The 23,633-nt window shown below is 39.4% G+C and overlaps 1 protein-coding gene across 3 annotated transcripts in view; it reads right to left on the reverse strand.

Moving 5' to 3' along the window:
- Positions 1-23,633, reverse strand: part of LOC106876167 (AT-rich interactive domain-containing protein 2) — a 66,492-nt gene that overhangs the window by 4,418 nt on the left and 38,441 nt on the right. Inside the window, exons 9-20 of one of the 3 annotated variants that reach the window (XM_052977179.1) lie at positions 22,879-22,955; positions 22,337-22,418; positions 21,659-21,755; positions 20,994-21,203; positions 20,191-20,352; positions 19,559-19,616; positions 18,402-18,536; positions 17,357-17,475; positions 8,827-12,961; positions 7,375-7,510; positions 6,367-6,504; positions 49-165 (exon numbers count right to left, since the gene is read on the reverse strand). In XM_052977179.1, coding sequence (XP_052833139.1) covers positions 49-165; positions 6,367-6,504; positions 7,375-7,510; positions 8,827-12,961; positions 17,357-17,475; positions 18,402-18,536; positions 19,559-19,616; positions 20,191-20,352; positions 20,994-21,203; positions 21,659-21,755; positions 22,337-22,418; positions 22,879-22,955 — 5,466 coding nt within the window. Of the gene's footprint in view, positions 1-48; positions 166-6,366; positions 6,505-7,374; positions 7,511-8,826; positions 12,962-17,352; positions 17,476-18,401; positions 18,537-19,558; positions 19,617-20,190; positions 20,353-20,993; positions 21,204-21,658; positions 21,756-22,336; positions 22,419-22,878; positions 22,956-23,633 lie in introns of all 3 variants that reach the window. The other 2 variants (XM_052977181.1, XM_052977180.1) reach the window with 2 other exon arrangements.

Genomic DNA, 23,633 nt, shown 5'->3' on the forward strand with positions numbered 1-23,633 from the left:
ATGGCATGGGCTTGCAGAGAGAGAGAGACGGAGAGAGAGAGAACTCACCTGGAGCATCGGCTTAACAATGTTGAACTGCATCGGAGGGTATGCAAAGTCTGGGTTTCTCGCTTTGAAATCGTATCGCGGGTAATGATGGATTGGGTGTGGCACAAAGTTTGTGGGCTACAAGAGAAGATCCAGCCAGGAGTGAGAGACAGCGCAAAGTCATCAACTTTGGTTAAGACTAACGAGGTGAGACTCGCAATGAGAATGGGCGGGCGGTTGCAGACTTGGGTGCCAGAAAGAACACAAGAGGAACTGGGTTTTTTTTTTTTTTCAAAGAGCCTGATCAAAGGGACCGATTAAGGAGAGAGGTTACTCAGAAGATATTCGAAAAACAGGAATGAGAACAAGACAACCAATGCTAGATCAGCAAACTGTAAACAGACAAAAACCATCCACTTATTTGATAAGGATTCTAACATTTTTGTCCAGTGACACTTGTTGAAGGTTTATTAACACCATGGTTACCTGGTTCAGATTGTATTCACAAAGTTCTGGGTTCAATCTCAATGTGCTTGGCCCAAGCCTTCTCAGTGAAATTGGGTCGATGGAAAATGTGCAGAAGCCTGTTATTCTGCAAGGGAGTTTTTTTATTTTTTCAGTAGCAGACCGAATTCACTGTCATCTTTGAATACCTTCAACAGAGTCCACTGTTAACATGTGAACCAGGATCTCAATAACTTGATCTCCTGACTTATTCCATCCTTCTGCAGCAGCAGCAGCAAACCCAGCAATTCTGGTTTCTTCCTCTACTCCCACCGACCAACCAACCAACCAACCAACCAACCAATCTCAGGGACCCCGTGGAACATCATGGCTGTTGATGTAGTTTCTCCTCTAAGGCAACAGCAAAACAAGACAGAGAAAAAATGAAACAAAAACAAAACAATACCCTGTATAAAGTTCTAACAGATAGAGCAGACCAAATTGTTGTGAATTTTGGCTTTGTTGTTATAGCGACGAAACAAGGATGAAACATCACCTTGAAAATATCAAAACTTGATTGGGAATCACACATCGACAAAGTGAACTATTTGAGACAAAGAGAAGTCCAACAGGAAAAAAAAGAAAATCCTCTTCCAAGAAAAAAACTTGAAGCCGTCCATGGTTCCAATAAACAACAAAGTTAACGATAAGTTTGAACCAACGTGGGACCTTTTACTCCACCATATAGTGTGCTAAAAATAGTAGCCATTACTCCAAAACATAACACCTTACCATATAAATAAGAAGAAAGAATATAGTGGATAGGGTAGTCACAGCTGGAAGGTCTCTGATCAATTACTGGTGGTGGGTTGACAAGTCCCTTAACCCCTTGGGGGTTGTTAGACCGCTGCAGCCATGCAGGGCAAGAAAGCCTGGCAAAGCCCATCCCTCTTCAGGCTAAACTCATTTCTACAGCTGAGTGAACTGGAGCAACATGAAACGAAGTGTTTTTGCTCAAGAACACAATGGATCACCCAGTCCAGGAACCAAAACCACAATTTTACAGTCATGAATCCAACATCCTAACCACTAAGCGACGTGCCTCCACATGGTGGGCCAAGGGAGCTAAATAATGATGGAAAAAAAATAGAATGAAACCTAATCACCATTTTAATAGTAACCAGAGTGAACCAGAAACAAAATATTTATCCCTTTAGCATTTAAACCAGCCAGATCTGGCTTCTCACACCTACCTTACAATGTCATTCTAAAAATAAACAATTGCCTCATCAAAATATTGAAGCTAAGAGATAAATGCATGATTAATTAAAAACAAGGTGAATGAACAGGTGTCACATCTAAAAGAAAAATCTGAATACTAAAAAAGCTAATCTTTTGGCTGACAAAAGACTCGCAAGAACTCCTCTTTTAATTCTACCCATTCCACAGGCATAAAAATTCAGAGAAAAACACACTGGATCAAAGAAGTAATTGCCTTGAGCAGACATGTTGCTGGATGTAGCAGCCAGATTAGTAGATGGAGATGGGACAAGTAGGGTTTCATAAATCTATGAACTGACAAACCTATGGAATAAAACTTAGCGGAGATCTTGTAAGGTGAACAACAATTAGCATCACCTGTCTTCATTCAAAGTTTCTCCTTTTTCTTTGTTATTTGCCCAATTTTTATGTCCTTTGGAATGAGGAATATTCTTTTCTTTTCTCTTATTTTACTTGCCAAAATTGCAAGCCTATTGACTAAATGATGGTACTAACTGAACAAAATAAACAAGATCATTAACCTTAATAGCTGTAAAGAACAGGTGGGCTGAGATAACCTGATCCAAGTCGAGCCAAGGTTACAGAGAAACATTTTTTGTCCTGTATTTTTGTTTAGTATTCCAACATGAAGGGGAAAAAAAAGTAAAGAAAAATTTAATAAAATCAAACATGCAAAAAAAAAAAAAAAAAAGATCCCTTTGCAAAATAGAAGGGGTGGAAAAAAAAGGGAAGACATCATTATATGCATGAACAGAAAAAAAAAAAGAAAATTTGAATTAAAATAAAACATCAATACTTGAGTAAGTCATGTCATTATAGCACAGAAAGAAATGTCAAAACAGAAATAAGTAAACAAACACATCATGCCAAGGGTCTAGACATAAAAAACAAAACAAAAAAAAACACAAATCAAGTCTCTGCTATGACAGAGAGAGATGTAACATGCTTCAAAAAGTTTAAATCTGTCAATAATATCAGAGCATCTTATTATAAACAGATGAACATATTGGACGTAATATATTGGACGACATCAATAAGCAACTAACTAGAAGCATTAAATCATGAATCTTTGAGGTTACATTTGGTTATAAATGCAAATATACACAGACACAACAAGCACTCCGACACACAGACAGAAAAAATCTTGGGCTTCCATTTTGGAGCCAATATAAATTTCAGTCCTGAGCAACTGTTGGCACTCTACAAGGCCCCCAAATATGCTCCCCCCGTCCCCCCACCACCACCACCAACCACTATATACAGGAGTATGAAGTTCTCATCAGATACCTGAAACGATGCACCTCCTTCCAATCACTGACATCCAAGACCACACGCAGAAGAAAGCCATCCACCTGATCCGTAAATCTACAAATGTTTTGCTAGTGATACGCTGTGCCCTTGCTCTGAGTCTCTTGGTACAGCAACTGCAACTGCAGCCTCTGCCCTTCAACAACCACTGACTACTACACCTCACCAAACACCAAACCCCATACTATCCACCTACTTTTCAGCTTCTTTCTCACTCCCATTAAGTCATTGTCACTTTACATTAACCTTCGACTCTTCAAACCCCAATGCCCAACACAAAAAAAAATCTTTCTGAATTAACTGGAACCCCAACAGTTAAAAGAAATGGATTTACTTCTCTCGCTACAAAAATGAAAATAAATGACACAGAAATACACAAATCAAATGACAATGTGTATATAATAAAGAGGAGAAAAGCAATTTCCTCCATTCTAGTCTCTACGTTTCGAAATGATCTCAGCTTCGCATGTTTCACATTCAAACCAAATATACAAAACAAACAGCAACAACTACATCACCACCATCATTTAATGTCCACTTGTCCATGCTTGCATGAGTTGGAAGGAACTTGCCAAGGCAGATTTTTTACAACTGGATGCCCTTTCTGTCACCAAACCTCACTTGTTCTCAAGTAAGGTAATATTCCCCCATAATCAAACCTGTTTTCCCAGAAGATTAGAAGTGCTACCATGGGTCAGATGGAATGTTGCTAAGGCAGATTTCCTATGGCTAGATGCTCTTCCCATTGCCAATCCTAACCAGACATGTTTTTCACAGAAGACTGGGAACAAAGGATATTGCTTTGCATGATGGTGACATATGTTCACAGCTATCACACTATGTCAAGGCAAAGAGACACAAACACACAAATCATTAAGGTGGCTATTCACAATCTACAACGGAAAGGTGACAAGTACAGTTGTCACTAAAGAGACGGAGGGTGCTAGTGGGCACCAGCATTGCTAGAAATAAGAGTCAAAACAACTCTTAGCCATGTGAAAGCACTTTTCTAACGACTGACAAGGGAGACAGGCTCCCACCCTACGACAAGCAAGTCAAATCAGCGCTGATTTCAGATTTGATTAATCTTCATCACTGACCCGTTACTCAGTTACCGAGGGTTAAAGACTTAACTCACCTTGTCAGTCTTATCAGATCTGAAATCAGTGTTGATATGATTCCACCTTGATTGCCGGAGGGAGGGAGCTTGTCCCCCTTGTCAATCATTGGAAAAGTGCTCTCAATTGGCTAAGAGTTCTTTTAACTCTTATTTCTAGCAATGCTGGTGCTCACGAGCACCCTCTGTCACTTTAGTGATGACTATACTTTATCTATACACACACACACACACACACACACACATGCGTGCGGCAAATTTTTCAGTCGGTATATACATCACAAAATAATTTTGTCATCTGGCTGACACTAATAAAGAAACAAGGCAGTCTTCTAGTTTATCCAGTTTGATTTTGAAATAACTCTGAATCAAGTTTTGAATTAATTGCAAGCAATAAATTCACAACTCATCTTCTTCAAGTCAAAAACTAGTTTCAACAATTACTTCTCTCTATTTCTGATGTTAATTAATAATGTTAGTAAATTTCACCATTATTATCACTCAATCCGTACACACATCATGTATGGGATGAAGAAGTAGTACAGACTATGGTGTTGATCCAGTTGTAGCCACTGCTCAGTGGCTGAAACTAGTGAAATGGCTTTGAATTATGTCAAGCAGTGTTACAGATGCAATTTTAATGAACGCAAAATGCAAAGAGAAAGGTGTAGGATTAGTAAAATACTCTTAATGACAATATTCTAAACTAAAACCCTGAAAAAAGTGACAAGCTACTGAGAGAATTACAAACACACATCATGAGATGTGTGTATGCAGTGTGTAGATTATAGACACATACATATATCACCCAAAGCATATTTCATATGCCTGTGTATTATGCACATATACACACATGCACATCATTTTGTTTCGTATCTGAATTTCCATGCAAATATCACCAACCTGTACTCATTTCTCAAATAAGAGAATATGCATGTATAAACACAGTAAATAGACACCCTACATTAACCCTTTTATTGGTACAGTCACTACCCGGTGCTTCAAACTCGTTAATGCATTATACACAAGGCATGCCTACTAAATACGGGATTAAGTATTCCAATGCACCAAATGACATTATTTTCTCACAAAGGTGTCTATTTACTTTTGAGATGCCTGTGCATACACACCTACATACATATGTATATTCATACACACACAAATATATATATATATATATACACAGATATCGTGTATATAGATGTAAAAATTGCCAAGCTAACTCGTATTATGAATTACGTATCTCCTTGGCCATGAAGAGGCCAGAGAAGAGGTGCTTAGCTTTGAGCCTTGAAAATCTCACACCTATGCCCAACAGTTAACTAAACCAGTCCCTGTAGAAGATGTCCAGCTCCAAAACAGAACAAAAAACTGGTCCCTGAATTCCCAAATTAGTTGGTTCGGTACCTTTTTCACCTTCACGCTGTTTCTAATTGTCATATTACAAAGGCAAGAAAACGAGTAAATATAACAATAAAAGCCATGGAGGGAGAGGATCATTTGAAGACCCAACATTATTAAGAAACTGTGAAGAGACATTCCGACCCTTTCAATCTGCTCTCCAGTTCCCTTAACCAAACACTATTCATTCGAACCACAGACATTATAACCCTTTCACCACTCAGTCCCCACCTCCCACTCACACACCAGCCCTCCATCTCAAATATCAAAATATCTTTCCTTCTATTTTTACCTCCCCACCAAAAACCTAATTAACTAATTAAACATATTTCAAAGTAACATGACATGGAACTGAAACTTTGCCCCCTCTTATATCGGTTACATATTTCACCCCTGCTATTCTTTTAGACTAGTATTTACATTATGGGTCTTTTTTTGCTTTTTTTACATGCATATTTGTTGATTTGTTAAAAACTTTTTTTTTGCGCTGCCAAAATGCTACTTTGATGTAATTAACATAGCTTAGGTGAATGATGTTCTCAATAACCGCAAGTCATCAGCAGTGATTGAAAACTCACCATTAACTCAGGGAAAGGTGGCCTTGCCGAGAACCGTCTAATAGCTTGGATGGCAGCGTCAGGAGGATAGACGAGATTAGCAGTTCCAGGAGCAGCAGCAGGAGCAGCCGCCGCCGACACGCCACCGCTTCCAGCAACACCACCACTCACACCACTGCCTGCGGTAGAAACACATGGTGCACTGACAGAAGCAGCAGCAGCAGGGCTCACCTGAAGAGGGGGAAGAAGAGGAGGTTGCGATTGGGTAGGTGGCGCTGCATGTGCTACTGCACCTGGCATATTCATCTGAGCCGACTGGATTCGCCGCTGGGCTGCAGCTCGCAGAACTGCTTCAGAGCAATGCTGATCCTGCAAGGAAAGAAAAAAACAGAAAAACAACGCCATTTAGAATCTCAAATAAACGAAAACCAAGTAAGAGAATGGAAGAGAGAAAGTGTTCAGGACTTGATCTCTTGATACACACAAACAACTACACACTAGGTCAAGATATATATACAGACAACAGCATAGAATACGTTGGATAGGGTCCAATTCTACCCTGCATCTGTATTAAGGGGTCTTCAGAACATTTGAGAGGTACAGGCATGTCTGTGTAGTTAAGAAACCTGCTTTGCAACCTCATGGTTTAAGGTTCCATACCTCAAAACGACACCTTGGGCAAGTATCTGCTACAATAGGCCCAGGTAAACCAGTGCCTTGTGAGTGGACTTGGTCAACGGAAACTATGTGGAAGCCCATTGTGAGCATGTGTCTGACAACCAGTGTTGGTTTGTTTACATCCCCACAGCTTACTGTTCAGCAAAGAGAGACTGATAGAATGATGCGAAATCATGTGTTGAAACAGATATTGTTTTATTTCAGAATGGTCATTTCTTTTTTTCTTGCCAAATAAGAACACGCACTATACATTCATTCTTCACTCGTTTATTACTGCTCTTAGTTTATCTTATGTCCACTGTCTGGAAATCTTTCATCACACATCCATGACCTCTTCCATCCACGTGTATCCTCTAGTTCTGTTTGATCCATGGACTAAACAGAACAGGATACGAACCAACACGCCTACCTGGGAGAAAAAAGTGAAGTTACACATGCTTCAATGACAATTCAAAACCAACGGAACCTGGATCAAGAACAATGGAGGAAAGTGATGAATGGCCTATGCTTCATAGGGAACAAAGAATTGTTACTGAGTGACCACCACTGAATAATACTGACCTGTATGTGTGTGACCAAAGACCATTTTTTCCTTTCCAATTTTTCACAGCCTTCCCATTTACAAACTCCATCAGACTCTGCCATGACATGTGCACTGTAAACGTGACTGTAGACACCTTTGCTGGTCTCAAAACAGCTGAAACAAAACAGGGGGGAAAAAAGGCTCTCAATGAAACACAGAGGAATGGAGCAACATTTCACAAGATACTGCAAATACCAAATAGACTCAAGAAAGACGGAGAAAACAGTGTAGCAGGGCCATGGTGTTGGACAGACCGTGGCTACTATTCACCCCCATCCCCTGAGACACAGGCTCATCAGTTCCACCTCGATCTCACAGTAAAGCATGTCACAAGGAAACTCAAATCCCATTTCTCTCAATCTGTTAACCACATCATCATCATTTAGTGTCCATTCTCCATGCTGGCATGGATCAAGGAACAAGTTGGAGTTCAACAACAACAACAACAACAACCACCACCACATTGTCAAGGCTGACCAGGGCTGACAACAATTGATACAAGTGTGTGATAGCCATTACAGTTATTATAAAATTCCATGAACTTAGATTTTTAAAAAAAACATATATATATACACAAAGGTTAATGGAGGTGAGGCATCGACCCGTGGTTGTAGACTGGAGTTGAGAAGTTATGGTCAGCCAACAGTTGTGGTTTTTAATCTTTGGCTTTCAAATTCCTCTCAAATGAAATATTTATTTATTAACATTGTTTGGAATTTGTCATGCATTGTCTCACTGCTTCAACATTCCGATGATGTGATGGCTTATTTTAAAGATCACATTGTAAGGTAGGTGTGAGAGGTTAGATCTGGCCAGTTTAAATGCTAAAGGGTTAAGCAATGTTTCTAAACTGCATGCTCAATTTGGATCTACATCATTCTTCATTTTATCACTGGGGGTTTGGTTCTAAAAACCACAGTTATAAAGGAATCCTCTCCATATATTTTGTAAATGATAGATTTACCTTTACCTTTACCTGTAGGGAATACACTTGTCTTCATATTTTTTCTGTTCCCCGGTCCCATGTGGATGGGTTCAAATACATAAATCAATACAAAATCAATACAAAACAATGACTCACAAATCCCAAATTTGTAAGAGGAACGTCTGGCTAATTGAATCAACCAATATACATGGCTGGGAATTGGTTTTTCTGATCACCCTCACAATCAAGCGGAACTTGATAGTAAAACAGAAATAAATCCAAATACAATTTATTTCCTCTCAAACACACAGACTCGGATGTGTGCAGGTGTCTGTATACCTGTATATGTAAGTGCATTCAGACACACACACACACAATCCTAGCAATGATGATGATGATGACGATGACAGTGGTAGTGATAGTAGTGGTGGTGGTGGTGGTGGTGGTTTCCTTTACAGTCATAATGAAAACAACAACAACAACAACAACATTAAAGAACACTTACCGTTTACAGTTGGCCCACTCACAAACAAATTCTGAACCAATCGATGACGAACACCTTGAGTCTGCACTACCAGCATTGTTCCGAATTCGCTTCCGAGCCTTAACCAACTTATCAGCACCTGTGCCTGGAACACCTTTGGGAGATATGGACTGAGCAGGACGCAGGGCAGTATCTTTACTATCTTTATACAACAGCGTACCCGATAAGAGTGTACCCTGATTAAAGTTGGAATGCTGTTTTTCAAAAGCGTCCTGAACTGAAGAAACACTAGAGCTGTCACAGCTGATGTCTCCATCACCAGAATCTGATGCTGGAACCAGCCGTGATTCACAAGTCCTATTTACATGGCTACATAACACAGTTGAATTTTGTTTATCAGATTTTTTCTTCAAACAATTGCTACCAGAACAATCTGACGGCCGCTGTTTCTTTGCGGCACATGTACCAGAACTCAAATGTGTTGCAGTCTTTTCAATATTATTACTGTCTGTTAAAAATTTACAATCGCTTATTGTTTCTTGTAGTCCATTTACAACACAACCATTTTCCGGAACCCTAGCAACAGAAGATGATGAGTTTGACGATGATGATGATGATAATGATGACACACTCGCCTTCCGCTTCCTCTCTTTTTGATTCTCTGCCGAGAGCTGTAGTTTGGTGTCCAGTGAAGGTTTACTGTCACTGCTGCCTAAATGGTTTAGAATTCCATTGACTTTGTTAAATTTGTCAACAGGTTTATTCAACAAAATCTTTTCACCGACACTCAACTCTTCTGACTTGATATCAAAGTTCAGTTTGACATCAACAGTTGAAGCAGACGTAACACCATTGTGCAACTGTTCATTACTTGCACCGCTAGGACACATCTTGGTGTCCACTAATGTCTGAATATTATTATTGTTATTATTGTTGTTATTGTTATTATTATGCGGACACAAGCAATGAGCCGTGACCGCTGCACTGCCAGACTTCACACCACCGTTCACTTGAGCCCCCGCTGCCAGTGTTCGGTTCGGTTTCGGAGACTCGCAAGTGCTGCTGCTAACCGACAGTTTCGGGCCGGAGTTCTCACTGTCAACGGGAACTTCTGGATGTGTTAAGACATCGTCTTCCTGTTTTGTGGAAACTGTATTAGAATTTGAAACCTCGCTTTTACCAATAGCATCGGACTGAGTCTTCTCTTCTTTAACGTCTGTCAATAGAGGTTTGTGTGGATGATATGTTGTTGATATTGTTGTTGATGAGGATGAGGATGATGGCGATGATGATGATGATGATTGTTGATTACTATGACAAGTATTGCTGCCCAACATGTCGACATTTTTCTTCAACTCTTTACTCGCTGAATATACAAAAGCTACAGGCGATTCAGCAATCTTCTCTTCCATACCAATGTCCATAGTCGGAATGCTGTGTGTGTGATTATGTAAAAGGTTTTTCTCGTCGGAGCCTGTCAGCAGGATGTTTTGAAAAGAAGCACCCGGAACGTCTTTCGCATTGCTCACAACATCCGAATTCTGTAACGACTCAGATTTCTCTAAATTGGACGGCTCAGCAGCCCCTTCTAACAGCTTTAGGCATTTGTTCTCAACGCGCTCAATTCTTGCCTCAGACCCTTCTTTCACAATGTCCTTAGCACATTCTACCTCTCCACAAACCTCCAACTCAAAATCCTGTGGTGTCTGCGGAGAAGAAGCATTGGACAACACAGAGTCGGTGTCTAAAGATTTACATTTCGATGTAACCAGCTTGGGTGTTGATGCACGACAAGGGTGAGAAGTGAAGTTCTTCACGGGACTAACTCTACCTTTCTTCATTTTCTGTGAATTCTCCAGCAGCATATTCTGACTAGAAGGGAACAACGGTCCCTGGGATTGAAAAACACATTTTGTGAGGGTTTGTGGAGAGAGGTTGCTATCTAAAGATGCTTCTCCAGGTGAAACTGGCGACACTTTAGAGAAGATTGTATTAGCAGTTGCAGTTGTTGTATTGGTGGCAGTAGTAGTAGTAGTAGTAGCTGTTGACACTTGAGTTACTGGCCTGTACTGGATGACCACTTCATTCTGCTGCAAACTACTATCAATGGTCTGTGACAAAGCATTGAGTGGCAGTGAACTGGGGGCAGGGTTGCTGTTGGCTGGTGCCGGGGTCTGGCTCAAACCGTTTCCAAATAGTTGACTCGTCTCCAGAGTTAAGCTCTGTTGGCTGTTAGGAATATTACTGTCAGGCAAGTCGTGAATTACAATTTGCTGCTGCAAATGTTGAGGTTGCAAAGTAGACTGTTGCTGACTTGGTTGAGCCTGTATCACAAATTGCTGTTGTTGTGGCGGCACCTGAATGACTAGCTGTTGCGTTTGCAGAGTGGCTGGTGTAGTCTGTATGACAAGCTGTTGAGTTGCTTGAACAGGCTGACCTTGTGGCGTTGACGGCATCTGGATGACCAGCTGCTGTTGTTGCTGAGCTTGCGGCTGCTGCAGGAGAATCTGAGATCCTTGGATGACAAACGACTCTTCCGGCCGGGAAGAAACAGCTTGTGTGGCATCTTGTTGGTCCTGCAGCTCAGCTTGAACAACTAAAGGCTCCTGGTTGTTTAACTGTCCCGAGACAGCTTGAACGACAATGTCCTGTTGATGGAGACTTGCTTCAGAGTTCAGTTGGATCACTAACTCGTCCGGTTTCAAACCACTGTTAGCATCTTGGGTGCCAGGTAACGCTTTCACGGCAGTCTGCAACAGGACTGGCTTATTTCCTTGGCCAGTCTGCTGCGAGTTTTGTGCACTTTGTACGACATTTGCATCAACATTGACTGCTAACTGCGTCGTGGCAGACCCCAAAGATACTTCTACTTTCTTAGAATCTTGCTGGCTGGTCTGTTGGGAAAATGGCTGCTCAGTCGGGAGAACTGCATCAGGCTTCTCCAACTGGCTTTCCAAAGATTGTGCGAGATGTAATTCATTAGATGCAGGCGCCAGATTTCCCTTCAATTCTTCTTGAAGATCTTCATGACCAGTGTCCGGCTCAGTCTGTTGGCTGTCTGTTTCCATGTTTTCTTCTTGCCGTAAATTGTTATCACATGTGGTCTGCTGAGAGTCTTTTGGTGCGCTGTCCTGGGTGCTTACTAGCAGACTCTGCTGGGATTGGTCTTCGGTTGTATAGCACGAGTCTTGACTAATGGAGGTTTGCGATTCCATTGTGTCAGACGGTGCCGGAGAATCGATTGACGGTGGATGCCATTCCATCACCGGAACTGTCACTGCCCTGACAACATTCTGTTTGTTGGGTTTGGTTTCGAGGCTTGGAAACCCATCCTGAGACATTGCAGCATCAGATCGAGCAGGTGAAGGAGGGGCGTTGGAGATTGAGGAGATAGTTAAGGGAGTTTCTTGACATTGGTGAGATGGACTTTGAGTTCCTCGGTTTTGGTTGAGCTTCTTGGCAAGTAAAGTTTTAATTAAGTTTGTTTCTGAGGGCAGGCGATTTCCTGCGGTTCCAACACCGTCTTGGAATGGACTGCCTTTACCCTGCAGGTTTGGTTTAGTTTGCTGCCTTGAAGGGTTGGAGGCAGGGGCTTGAGTCTGGTCAGATTCCATATGCAAAGCATGTTGGATGCAAGAATACGAAGGATTCTGACTGAGAGTTGTCTGTGTATTAAGAGGAGAATCTTGTAGTTTCAAAGACTGTTGAGCAATAGGGGACCGGAGCTGTTGCTGGAGAACAGAAACAGTTTTACATTGTACGTTGGGTGTTGAAGTAGACACAGCTGATACCACAAGGGTACGACTGATGGGTGTCGAGGGCGTTGGTGGTAAAGGATTGGCTAAGTTTCTCGAAGGCGTTCCGGGAGACTGCAGTATTTTGGCGCAATGTTTCTGTTGGTTTGACTGGTTGTGATGACTTTTCGGCGTGTGTGGTGTCGCTGGACTCGAGCCTGATGGATGCTGACCTCCGGGAAGCTGACTTGAGTGTGAACTGCTGCTACCTACAGGGAAAGGTGGGCAAGAATCCGGTTGAAGATGGAGAAGAGGTGGTTCCAATAGTCGTTGTCTTAATGTTGGGGTGTGTGTTAAACACGACTGAGAAGAGTTAGCTACTTTCTGAAAGCCATGCGACGAGTGAATGCTATTTTTATCAACTGAAAGCAAGAAACAAAAGAAAACATAGCATAGCAGAACACTACAGCACAACAACAACAACAACAACAAACAGCAATTTGAACCAAAATAAAACAAATCGACAGAAATTTCATTCTAACAAAAATAATAACAAAAGTAAAAATAATAATTATAATAAAATAGCCACAACAACAATAAAGGCTCTCTCTAGACGTTACAGGAGAGACAAACTCCTATAATGCTACGGTCTAACAGTGTCTGCAGTTAAAGCTATCTTAAGTGAGTGCTAGACATATTTAATATGGCAAGCATTAAAAAAAAAACACTAATTACAAATTATTAATTAGTGATACTGAAGAGCGTTTTCCATTTAACTTTCCCTTCTAATATCATTCTTCGTATATCTTACGCTTTTACTGTGACCAAAGTACTTCAGCTTCCTTTTTTTTAATAGCTAAGACTGATTATCCTTTAGTATTTGCTAGTTGTAACTTTAGTTGTAATTTGTCTGAGATATTCTTTCTTTCTATTATGCCAGTGCAGGACCAAGGGGCCTCAGCATGTTCTCTCCACCAACGATGGTCCGATGTGGAGACTGTTAATCTGACCATCAGGTCACACTGGTTTGATGAGCCTATTCTGCTATGCTGGCTCAACATGACTTGGCAGAGGAATACAGTTTTTATACTCATACTCAGGAGTAGTTAAGTCAATTACATAAACACCCACTGTTCAGCTGGTACTCATTTTATCAACCCTCAAAGAATATTCATAACATTCTTTTATGTCCAAATTTCAAAAGCTTCCAGTTTGTCAGAGTTTTCATCAATGCCCACATTCCTGCACCACATAATAGTGCAGACCACATAACAGTGTAAACATTTGCACAGCTTTTCCTCGTTTCTATACGTACGTTCCTTGATGTTAAAGCCTTTGGCCTATTATCATCGTACAGCAATAATAAACGGGTCCCATGAACAGACCAGGAGAGAGCTTCATGTGACCATGATCTGAACTGGAACAGTACTTCAGTGTGTTTGGTTCTGTTGCGGTGACGAGTCAACCTAACGCAAACTGTCAGCTCCTATAACACATCTAAATATGCTACATGCTAGGTTCACTAACATACTTAACCCTTTAGCCTTCACATTACTCCATCAAATGTTCTGCTTATTTATTCACACTGCATTATCTCATAGCTTTGAGATTTCAATGATGTGATTGTATATTTTTGGAATGGCACTGTAGGGTAAGTGTGAGAGGCCAGATCTGGCCAGTTTGAACATAAGACAGAGCTGGTTTAAATACTAAAGGATTAAAGCTGCTGTACACCTAAATACACTTGCAAGGCACATCAACAGATCCAAGGCTGCTTGGTAGTAGGTATATAGCTAAATAAACTATGTCAATAGTGAGTCTAGAGAGCACCATAATATATTAAATAAAAATACAACAAATATTTAAGCTTTAGTAAGAAAGAAAGAAAACACCAAAAATATACACATTGGAGAAAAAAGCATGCACAGTTGAAGAATTATATACATAAAACAGAAATAATAAGTTCCAAAAGCTGATAACAATGGAATAATAGGAAGAAATACATTAAAATAATGTTCAAAGCAGTTTTTAAATATATCAGAAGAAAATAGTTTTTAATGGTTTTATTAGGCAACTCTCTCAGCAGTTAAGGTTTCAATATAAATAGGGACACACCTGGGATCATAGATGGAATTAAAAGGAATTCGGTTCTCAATTTCCAATCTAACACAACAATCTATTTGTAGAATTTTTCAAGCTATGGTTATTCAATTTAACAGGGGAAACCTTTTTACAGTCATATAGCCTATCATAAACAGCAACCAAATTTTCCTCAACTTGTGCCCTACAGTGGGGTCCTAAATTCATTCTATCTGAATACAAAAAGGGATTATTATAACAAGAGCATCTCTGACCATATTCCTGTTGAATGAGAGCCAGCCTGAGGGTTAACGAATAGCTACTAACAAGTAACTCCGTATATCTGAATAAAACGAATGCAAAGTTGGAGCTGGAACATCTTTGGTTATAGATTTTTTAGACCAGAACCGACTTGAGCCTCCAGACAAGTAGCAATAGTAATGCTGCTAAAACAGATATTGAATTCTTGGAAATCGCACATGTCTGCAACCCACATAGAATCACCCACCCTACTAAACCAGTTTCCATATCATGCTGGAACAAATAATTCTTATACAATTGAGAGTCAGTACTTCTCTACAGCCAACCCATCCAGAAAACACTAGAATATGTAATGGGTCTCTTATCCAAGACAAGACACAAATGTAAAACTTTGAACTTCAAGTCTAGGCAAGGTTGTTTTTGGAAGACCAGCAATTGCCCATGCATACCAGCCTCCTCTCTCTCCGTGATGTTATCCAAGGGAAAGGCAAAGGGGCCGATAGAGCTTGGCACTAGCCCAGCTTGGGAATCGAACTCACTACCTAATAATTGTGAGCCCAGTGCGCTCTAACTATTGAGCCATGTGCCTTCACACTCAGTGTATGTATGTACATGTATGTATATATCTCAACACACACACACATATATATATGAGTTTCTTCAGAATCATAGACATTTTAAAACTACCACAGAAGGATAAGTTGGGATATAATAGTTGCTTAAAAAATTATTGGAGCAGATTAGCCATTCCTTGTAGACACTAACCTGCCCACGAAATCACAGTAATGCCAATCAGATTAATTATAACAGAATGCTGACCACAACACAACAATCATACAAGTGGTATGACAAGAAGTTGAACACTCACAATTGCAGAAATACTGAATGTTTTGAGAGAAATAACATCAAAAGCTTTCTAAAATTCTTATATTTGAGTAATTAAAAATATTAATCTGAATAAATTCAACAGTTAATAACTGAAACACACTTCTCCAAACAGTTACCTTCACTCACAAATCACAAAACAAACTCCATGCTTTCATGTTTTGACAAGTGGTTCAAACACAAAACAAAACATTTCCAAATACACGCATAATGCAGACATAATACAAACTTATGTACTATAGATGCAAATACACACACACACACACACACACACATACATACATACACATATCTCTTTCTCTCTCTCTCTCCACACACACATTCATACACATATCTCTCTCTCTCTCTCCACACACACACACACACACACACAAATGCGATAATTACATGTTTTAAAATACTAAAAAAAACTTAACACTAACACGAACATGCAATATGTAAATATATGAGAAATGTGAACGAAAGGAAAAGCCAACAACAGCAACAAAGTAGCAAAAAAGATGAGGAAAAAATAAATGTAAACATTAAAATAAGGCAAAGAAGATAAAAAAAAAGGTAAGTCGATTGACATGCAAAAAGCTATCACTACACATCAACTATTAATAGCTAGAAATAGAACGCTCTCAGTGTGCGTGTGTGGACAACAAAAGATCTATAATGTATCAATGACTATTGTAGAACAGTGAAGATGAAGAAGGGAGACAACTGCTGATGTGATAAGTTTAACAATTTCAGTAAATTAATGGATACATTTTCATGTCAATAATTTCCTTACAAAACTGTAATATATAAAAAGTTAAAATTGAATGCATGTACTCAGCCCACACATACACTTCTATTAAATTGCAAGCTAGTATATGCACAAACTATATATAAAGAATAAAAAATTTTGAATGGTAACCAATCAAACATTAGGGAAAAGCTGCCAAGAACTGCATGAGCAGTTATGGCATTTTCAATGTAATCTAAGACAGTAGAGCACATATTTACTGTTATTATTAAGCTGAAGAAGAAGAGGAACAGAATCTGTAGGCTCTCACAGAAATTGGTGCAGCAGGGGAAGAACAAGAGTTTTACCAAAGGTCTTCAACGAAATAAATAGGTCCCCATGACATTAGTGTCTCAAATTGTAGGACTCGTTTGGCTGGTTGTCTGGTTTCCATGGTGTGTTAAGTGAATGAGATCACAACATTCCCCGCTGGACGGGACACTAGTCCATTATAGGGTCCTTCATTTACAGCTGAGTGAAATTCAGAGTCTTGCTCCAGAGCACACCACACCACTCTGTCCAGAAACCAGAACCGTGACCTTGCGATTGTGAATCCAACACTCTGTCAGACTAGGCCATGCTCCTCCACCTTCAGTTGGAGAGATGTAACATAGGAGAGCAATGCTCTATGAAAACCAGCGAGAAGTGTAACCATTCAAACAGAAACAGTCAATTATACCTGAACTTCAACTACATAACTATGTAATTATATAACAGTTTCTTTCTCTCATTTAATTGTGGAGACAAAGTGTTTGGTTTTGTTCCACTTAACCATCCATTCTCAGACAATCAAATAGTTTTCCTTGCAAACCATCAAACCTACCTTGCCAAGTGATTGCAAATGGCAGAGGAGATGACCTCTTTGAAAATCCACTGAACTGAATGTCTTTATTCCCATCTTTTCTTTCAATGATTTTCTCTTCAACATTAGGAAATACCGCCCTAAAAAGAGTAAAATGAGAGAAAGTTTGAAAAACTTTAAATGCCTATTTGAAAAAAACTGTATTGGTTTCTCTAAGATTGTTGCAGAAACCCAACAAGAGAGAACATTACACTATTATGGGTTTGTTTCTCTGTTGAGACTGAAGTACAACAAGCTGCAAGTAAGAACACGTTTCAAGCTGTTGGTTGACTCTGTCTCCTCTTCAGTCAAACCAATCTTTATTTCACTGACCTCCACTCACCAAGAGGGGTTAAAGACAAGTTATCCAAGAGGGGATTCAGAAATACAAGGTACAGAACATGAGGACAACAAGGCTCAATGGCAGAGCATGTTTTTCTGTTCTACTTCAGCCATTAAAAAAAATAATATTAATTTGAAATTTTGGTACAAGACCATAGCATCAGCACCAGTGCTTTGTGTAAAACACTAGTTTATAAATCACAAAATATTTTTTAAAAGGTTTCCAAGTATCTCATATAATTGGTACAAAATTGCAAACAACATAAAATCGTACCAGAATCACAAATACCATTTGAACAGTACCACGAAACGGGTTGAAGCCTGGAGAGTTGTTACTAAGTGTTCTGAGATACTGATTTAGCAAAACTGTTTTCAACCAGCTACACATGTATTTAACCAATACATTTATGCACATACATGTATAAGCAGAGAATACTATCTCACAGTGGGAGATGACCATGTCAAAGTGAATGTTAAAAGATGATATCTCAAGTTGTGAGATGACTGGGTCTTGTGATTTTTGTGATTTTAGTTTCGTAATTGCAACAGAGATGTAGACTTTGTGCTTTATCCAAAGCCATGATGCTCTTCTAATGGGTTAAGCCCCTCGTGTAGTCTGTGATAAATGTAGTATTGTAGCCAAACACATGTAAACAACAAAGAAAGGGGGAGGTGGAGTACTTACTTAACACAGGTATGCAACACTGAGCTATTCAGTGGGTTTGGTAAGGAAAACTTTTTACAAAAAGATAAATAATCTGTGTACAATGACAGATGAGACATGTAACAGCCATCTCTCAACTCAAGATTTGCTCGCAACCTGGAAGGACAGAATAGCAATGGAAGTGAACATAAGAGGAAAGGTACAGGCTGTAGACATTCAAGGTGTGTCTGTGAAGATGTATATACATATATATTCTTTTATCGAAGATATCAACCCCATTCTATTGGGCTCTTTTGCTGAACTGCTAAGTTACGGAGACATAAACACACCGTCAGTAGTTAAGCGATGGTGGGTGACAAACACAGACACAGATATATAACAGGTTTCTCCAAGTCTCTGTCTACCAAAACCACTCACAAGGCTTTGGTTGGCCCGAGGCTATAGTGAAGACATTTGCCCAAGGCACCATGCAGTGGGACTGAACCTGAAACTTTGTGGCTGGGAACCAAGCTTCTTACCACACAACCACGCCTACACCTATATATATATATATATATATATATCATCATCATCAGGAAATATAAATGATATAAAATTGTGAAATACAAATACACACATACACGTAATATTGAAAAAATATTTTCCTTTTCTATTTATATCTCTCTCCGTGTGTATAGATTTTGTCTCAGCATCCAGTTGTCAGTGGGTACTTGCTACTGATGAAGCCCAAAGAGGTAGAAATGGCCATTTAGCAACACCACTACCACCACTGCTGCTGCTGCTGGATGACTTTCATCTGCTAGTCATATATTTCTGTATCTTTTAACATTGTATATCAATAAGAGACATTGTTTCAGGACAAATACCACAAGTAACTGGGTTTTCAGTAATGTATCTGCTTTAAGTATGATACACAGATTGCTTTTGTTGCACATTATATATATATTTATCATCATTTTAACATCTGTTTTCCATGCTGGCATGAGTTAGAGGGGTTTGACACAAGCTGACAAAGCTGAGAGCTGCAACAGGCTCCACTGGCCATTTTGGCATAGTTCCTATAGCTGCATGTCCTTCCTAGCGCCAACTACTTTACAGGGTGTACTGAGTGCTTTCTATGTGTGTGTGTCATAAAAAGGTAAGAAAATGATATGAGAGAGAGAAAGAGTGTTCCTTACCAATTACAAGTGGTTTCTATTTCTGAGGTAGGAATAGAACTTGGTGGAGGTCCCGTTTCTGGAAAAGAATAAGAAAATCTTAACAATGATATGAACAAGGCATCATTAATCAATACTTTGAGATGAAATTGTACCCAGTTCAAAGACATTTACCATTCAGCACATCTAAAGTAATTCCAGCCTGTTGAAGAGATGCAACGATGGACAGCAATAGTTCAGCAAAGTGACCACAAGCAGACACATAACCATCATCATCATCATCAATTTTAACACCAACTTTTCCATACTTGCATGGGTTGGACAGAATTTGTTGAAGAAGATTCTCTACAGCTGGATGCCCTTCAAGCAAGATAAGTGCCCCTCACCCCCATGGCTAGACATGTTTACACACAAGACTGGAAACATACAGGCAATGTTTCCAGGCAGATCTGGGCCTATATTTTCATTCTAAAAACAAAAAAATCACATCATCAAAATCTCAATGCTATCAGTTAATGCCCGATTAATTCAAAACAATAAGCATTACATTTGACAGGATAATCTGAAAGCTAAAGGCTTAAGAGATGAGCAATATTCCAGATCATTTGAACCACTAAATCAAGAGACAGACAGAAAATAAATGTAATACTTACTGCAATTCAAAGTAATGGATGGTGGAGGTTGTGGAGGCACTGGAGGTCCAATAGCTGTCAAACCTGCTTGCTGGTGGGGAACAAACTCTACAACTTTGATACCAATCAGAGAATTCGGACCATAAGATTGTGCCTCAACGGTAACCAATTGGACCAGGATATCTAATGGAATCAAAACATTTCAAATGAAAGCAGTAGTAGTAATAGCAATAGTGGAAATGTAAACAGGATGAGGATACAAGCATAACATTTTCATGAGTGGGACTGGTGGTTATACAGAGCCCAGTTTTTGAGTGCTACTTATTTCATCAGCCCATTAATGAGGTAAGGCAGAGCTCGACTCAACCGAGATATCCAAAAGAAATTTATAAATTAAAATGGAAGTTGTAGTAACAGCAGCAGCAACAATAATAATAATCCTTCCTGCTATAGACACAAGGCCTGAAATTTCGGGGGGTGGGGGGTTAATCGATTACATTGACCCAAGAGGTCAACTGGTACTTATTTTATCGACCCTGAAAGGATGAGAGGCAAAGTCAGCCTCAAGTGGTACTCTAAGGTACTTTGTCTGAAAAGAATATTCATTCCTCTTTTCGTTTTTTTTGTTAAGTCCATCCCCTGGGTTTGTCCGTGAGCCAGTGGAGAGAGAACTTATTTCCTGAGCAGAAGTTAGTTACCAGCTAACTGACAGCTTCTGAAATAAAAAACTACCAGTAACTTCATGAATCTGCTCTACTTTAGGATGGCTTAAATAGCTTTTGAAGGGTTAGTGTTGAGAAAAAATAACAAACCAGCATACGTACCGACAGCATGTTTCACAGAAGAGATAGCACCAGATGTAGCTTCCCCTAATTCGGATAACTGATACAAGGCTTCTAGAGTATAAATAATCAGTTGAATATCATGGATGGTCAACAGCTTACATATATCCTCGTATGCTTTACTTTCCAGATGTTCAGACAATAAGCTTTCATTTTCTTCCACTTGGCACAATTTGCTCAGAATTTCAAGTCCTGGAATAAAGAAATGAAGACCATTGTACGCAAAACATAAAAAAGAAAGCTGAATGAAAATCAACTATGAAGAAATCATTATTCATCCCTCGCTAGAAATGAATGTTTGTCAAACACTGTATTTTCCAGCATATAATTGCAATGCCCCACCCAATTCTTCCAAAAGTTCCCCTGCACTGTATATACTGATGGTCAGGATTTGAATAGACTTGGTTAGTGTTATTAATGATGGACAATACTGGTGATGGTGGAAGTCAGTGGTGATGTTTGGTTAATGTAAGTATTGCAACTCAGTCTACCATAATAGCTAACCAAAGGGTGTCAGGTCTAAATTTTCATGGTTCCTCTAAAAGGTTACACAGATCTCACAGGGACTTTCTTCCAGTCCCTGTGTCTTTGCCTTGCCATCACAGCCCACCCAATAAACAAAAGATGAAAAGAAAAGGTTTCCTTACCACGGACTACTTCACATTTATCACTGGAGCATAAACATTTGGATATCAACCTCAGCATCAGCTGTGTATCAGGGTGGTCAACACTCTCCAATATCATCTGAATCCAAAGAAACCATTGGGGGTTAAAGTTTGTAAAATGAATCACATGGAACAGCAAATCTATTTTACTGTGTGTGCATGTGTGTGTATGCATGTATGTATGTATGTGCATCTGCGCTTGCTAACATGATTCAACGTGTAATATGTGATAAAGTCTGCCTGTCAATCTCAGGTCTGGAAAGACATGACGCAGTACATAAGCATCCAGTCCCAGAAAGTGACTCGATCAATCCTGTCGAAGTTACAGCTTTCATCTGTCCCCTGGGCTTCAAAACTATGTGTGTGTGTGTGTGTGTGTGTGCCTTTGTGCTTCCCCTCCCCACCATTTGACAACTGGTGTTGGTTTGTTCATGTCCCAGTATCTTAATGGTTCATCAAAAGGGATCAATGGAATAATAGTACTAGACTCAAAAGACGTGCTGGGGGTCAATATATTCCACTGAACCCTTCACGTTGGTTGTTGAGCTCAGCAGCAGTCCAGAGACTAAACCCAGCAAAAGGTGAAAAGAGGAAAAAAACTCATCTCAAAACACAACACAAAAACAAAACCCAACAAAAACGAACTGAAAACTGTTTTACCTGAAGGGCAGAATTGCCCAGAGTATCCAGTCCTATTTGGCGCAGGGAGCCATACTTGCTGTATGCACAGAGCAATAGAAACCTGCAACAGAGAAGAGAAAGGAGTTCAGTGACTGGAAGGGACAGACTGGAGGCTGCAGTGGTTTCACAGTTGAGTGGGACAAAGCAGGGATAATTACTAACCACAGAGTGTCGTTAATTTCTATCAAATGGAGGCTGTTTTATAACGCTTACAAATCCTTGAGATACTTTTAATGACTAATTATTGGCATTAACTCTTTAGCATTCAAATTGCTCAGTCAAATGTAATGTTTATTTATTCACATGGTTTCGAATTAATCTGATAAGTAAAACATGATCACCTCTCACTTGGAAGTTTCACTCAAAGTTCTGACTATGATACAGCCAGCCATCTACCAGAAGAAACAGTTGCACAAACAGCCACTATTTGATGATGACAATGATGATAGTGATGACAATAATGTTATAAGAGAAATTATCATTGAAGATAGAAAATAAAAAAAAAAATTAAAATTTTTTACCTAAACACACTTCTGTTGTTGGCCAAGATCTGCAAATTTTCTTCATCAAAAGATAAATTCCTGATTATAATAGCCATCTAGAAGAATGGGGAAGAAAAAGAGAAAGCTTTCATGAAATTCCAGTGTCAGAGAATTAAGGTGAGTTGACTACAGGTAAAGTCTGGCCAGGTGCAAGAGATTTAATGCGTTAACCACCACATTAACCTGTTACGGAAACTTAGCAGGGATGCCCATCTATTTCATGGGGTCACACTGCATATTGTTTAATTACAAGGAAATATAATTTTTTTTTTTTTTTTTTGCATTTTCACAATATTTCATAATTAAACTTTAATATTTAGCATTCATATTATCAAAATATCCTCAAAACCATGTCAAAGATACAGAATAAAATATCATGAAAATGTACCACAGGTGGTACATATGGAGATTGTGTGAAGCTTGCCAGTGGTAGTTTATGTGGTGGTCATTGTGTCAAGACACATTTTGAAGAAGATAAAAGAGAAGGGGCATTTCATTTCCTTCATGATATTTTCTCAACCACATGATTTCAGGCTGAGTCCATCTGCATGGCACCTTGGGCAAGTGTCTTCTACTATAGCCTCATAACTTAGTAGTTCGGCAAAAGAAACCAACAGAAAAAGGCTTACAAAGAATAAGTCCTGGAGTCGATTTGTTCGACTAAAGGCAGTGCTCCAGCATGGCCACAGTTAAATGACTGAAACTAGTAAAAGAATAAATATATATATATATAT

Source organism: Octopus bimaculoides, chromosome 27 (assembly GCF_001194135.2).
Source record: "Octopus bimaculoides isolate UCB-OBI-ISO-001 chromosome 27, ASM119413v2, whole genome shotgun sequence".
Lineage (NCBI taxonomy): Eukaryota > Metazoa > Mollusca > Cephalopoda > Octopoda > Octopodidae > Octopus > Octopus bimaculoides.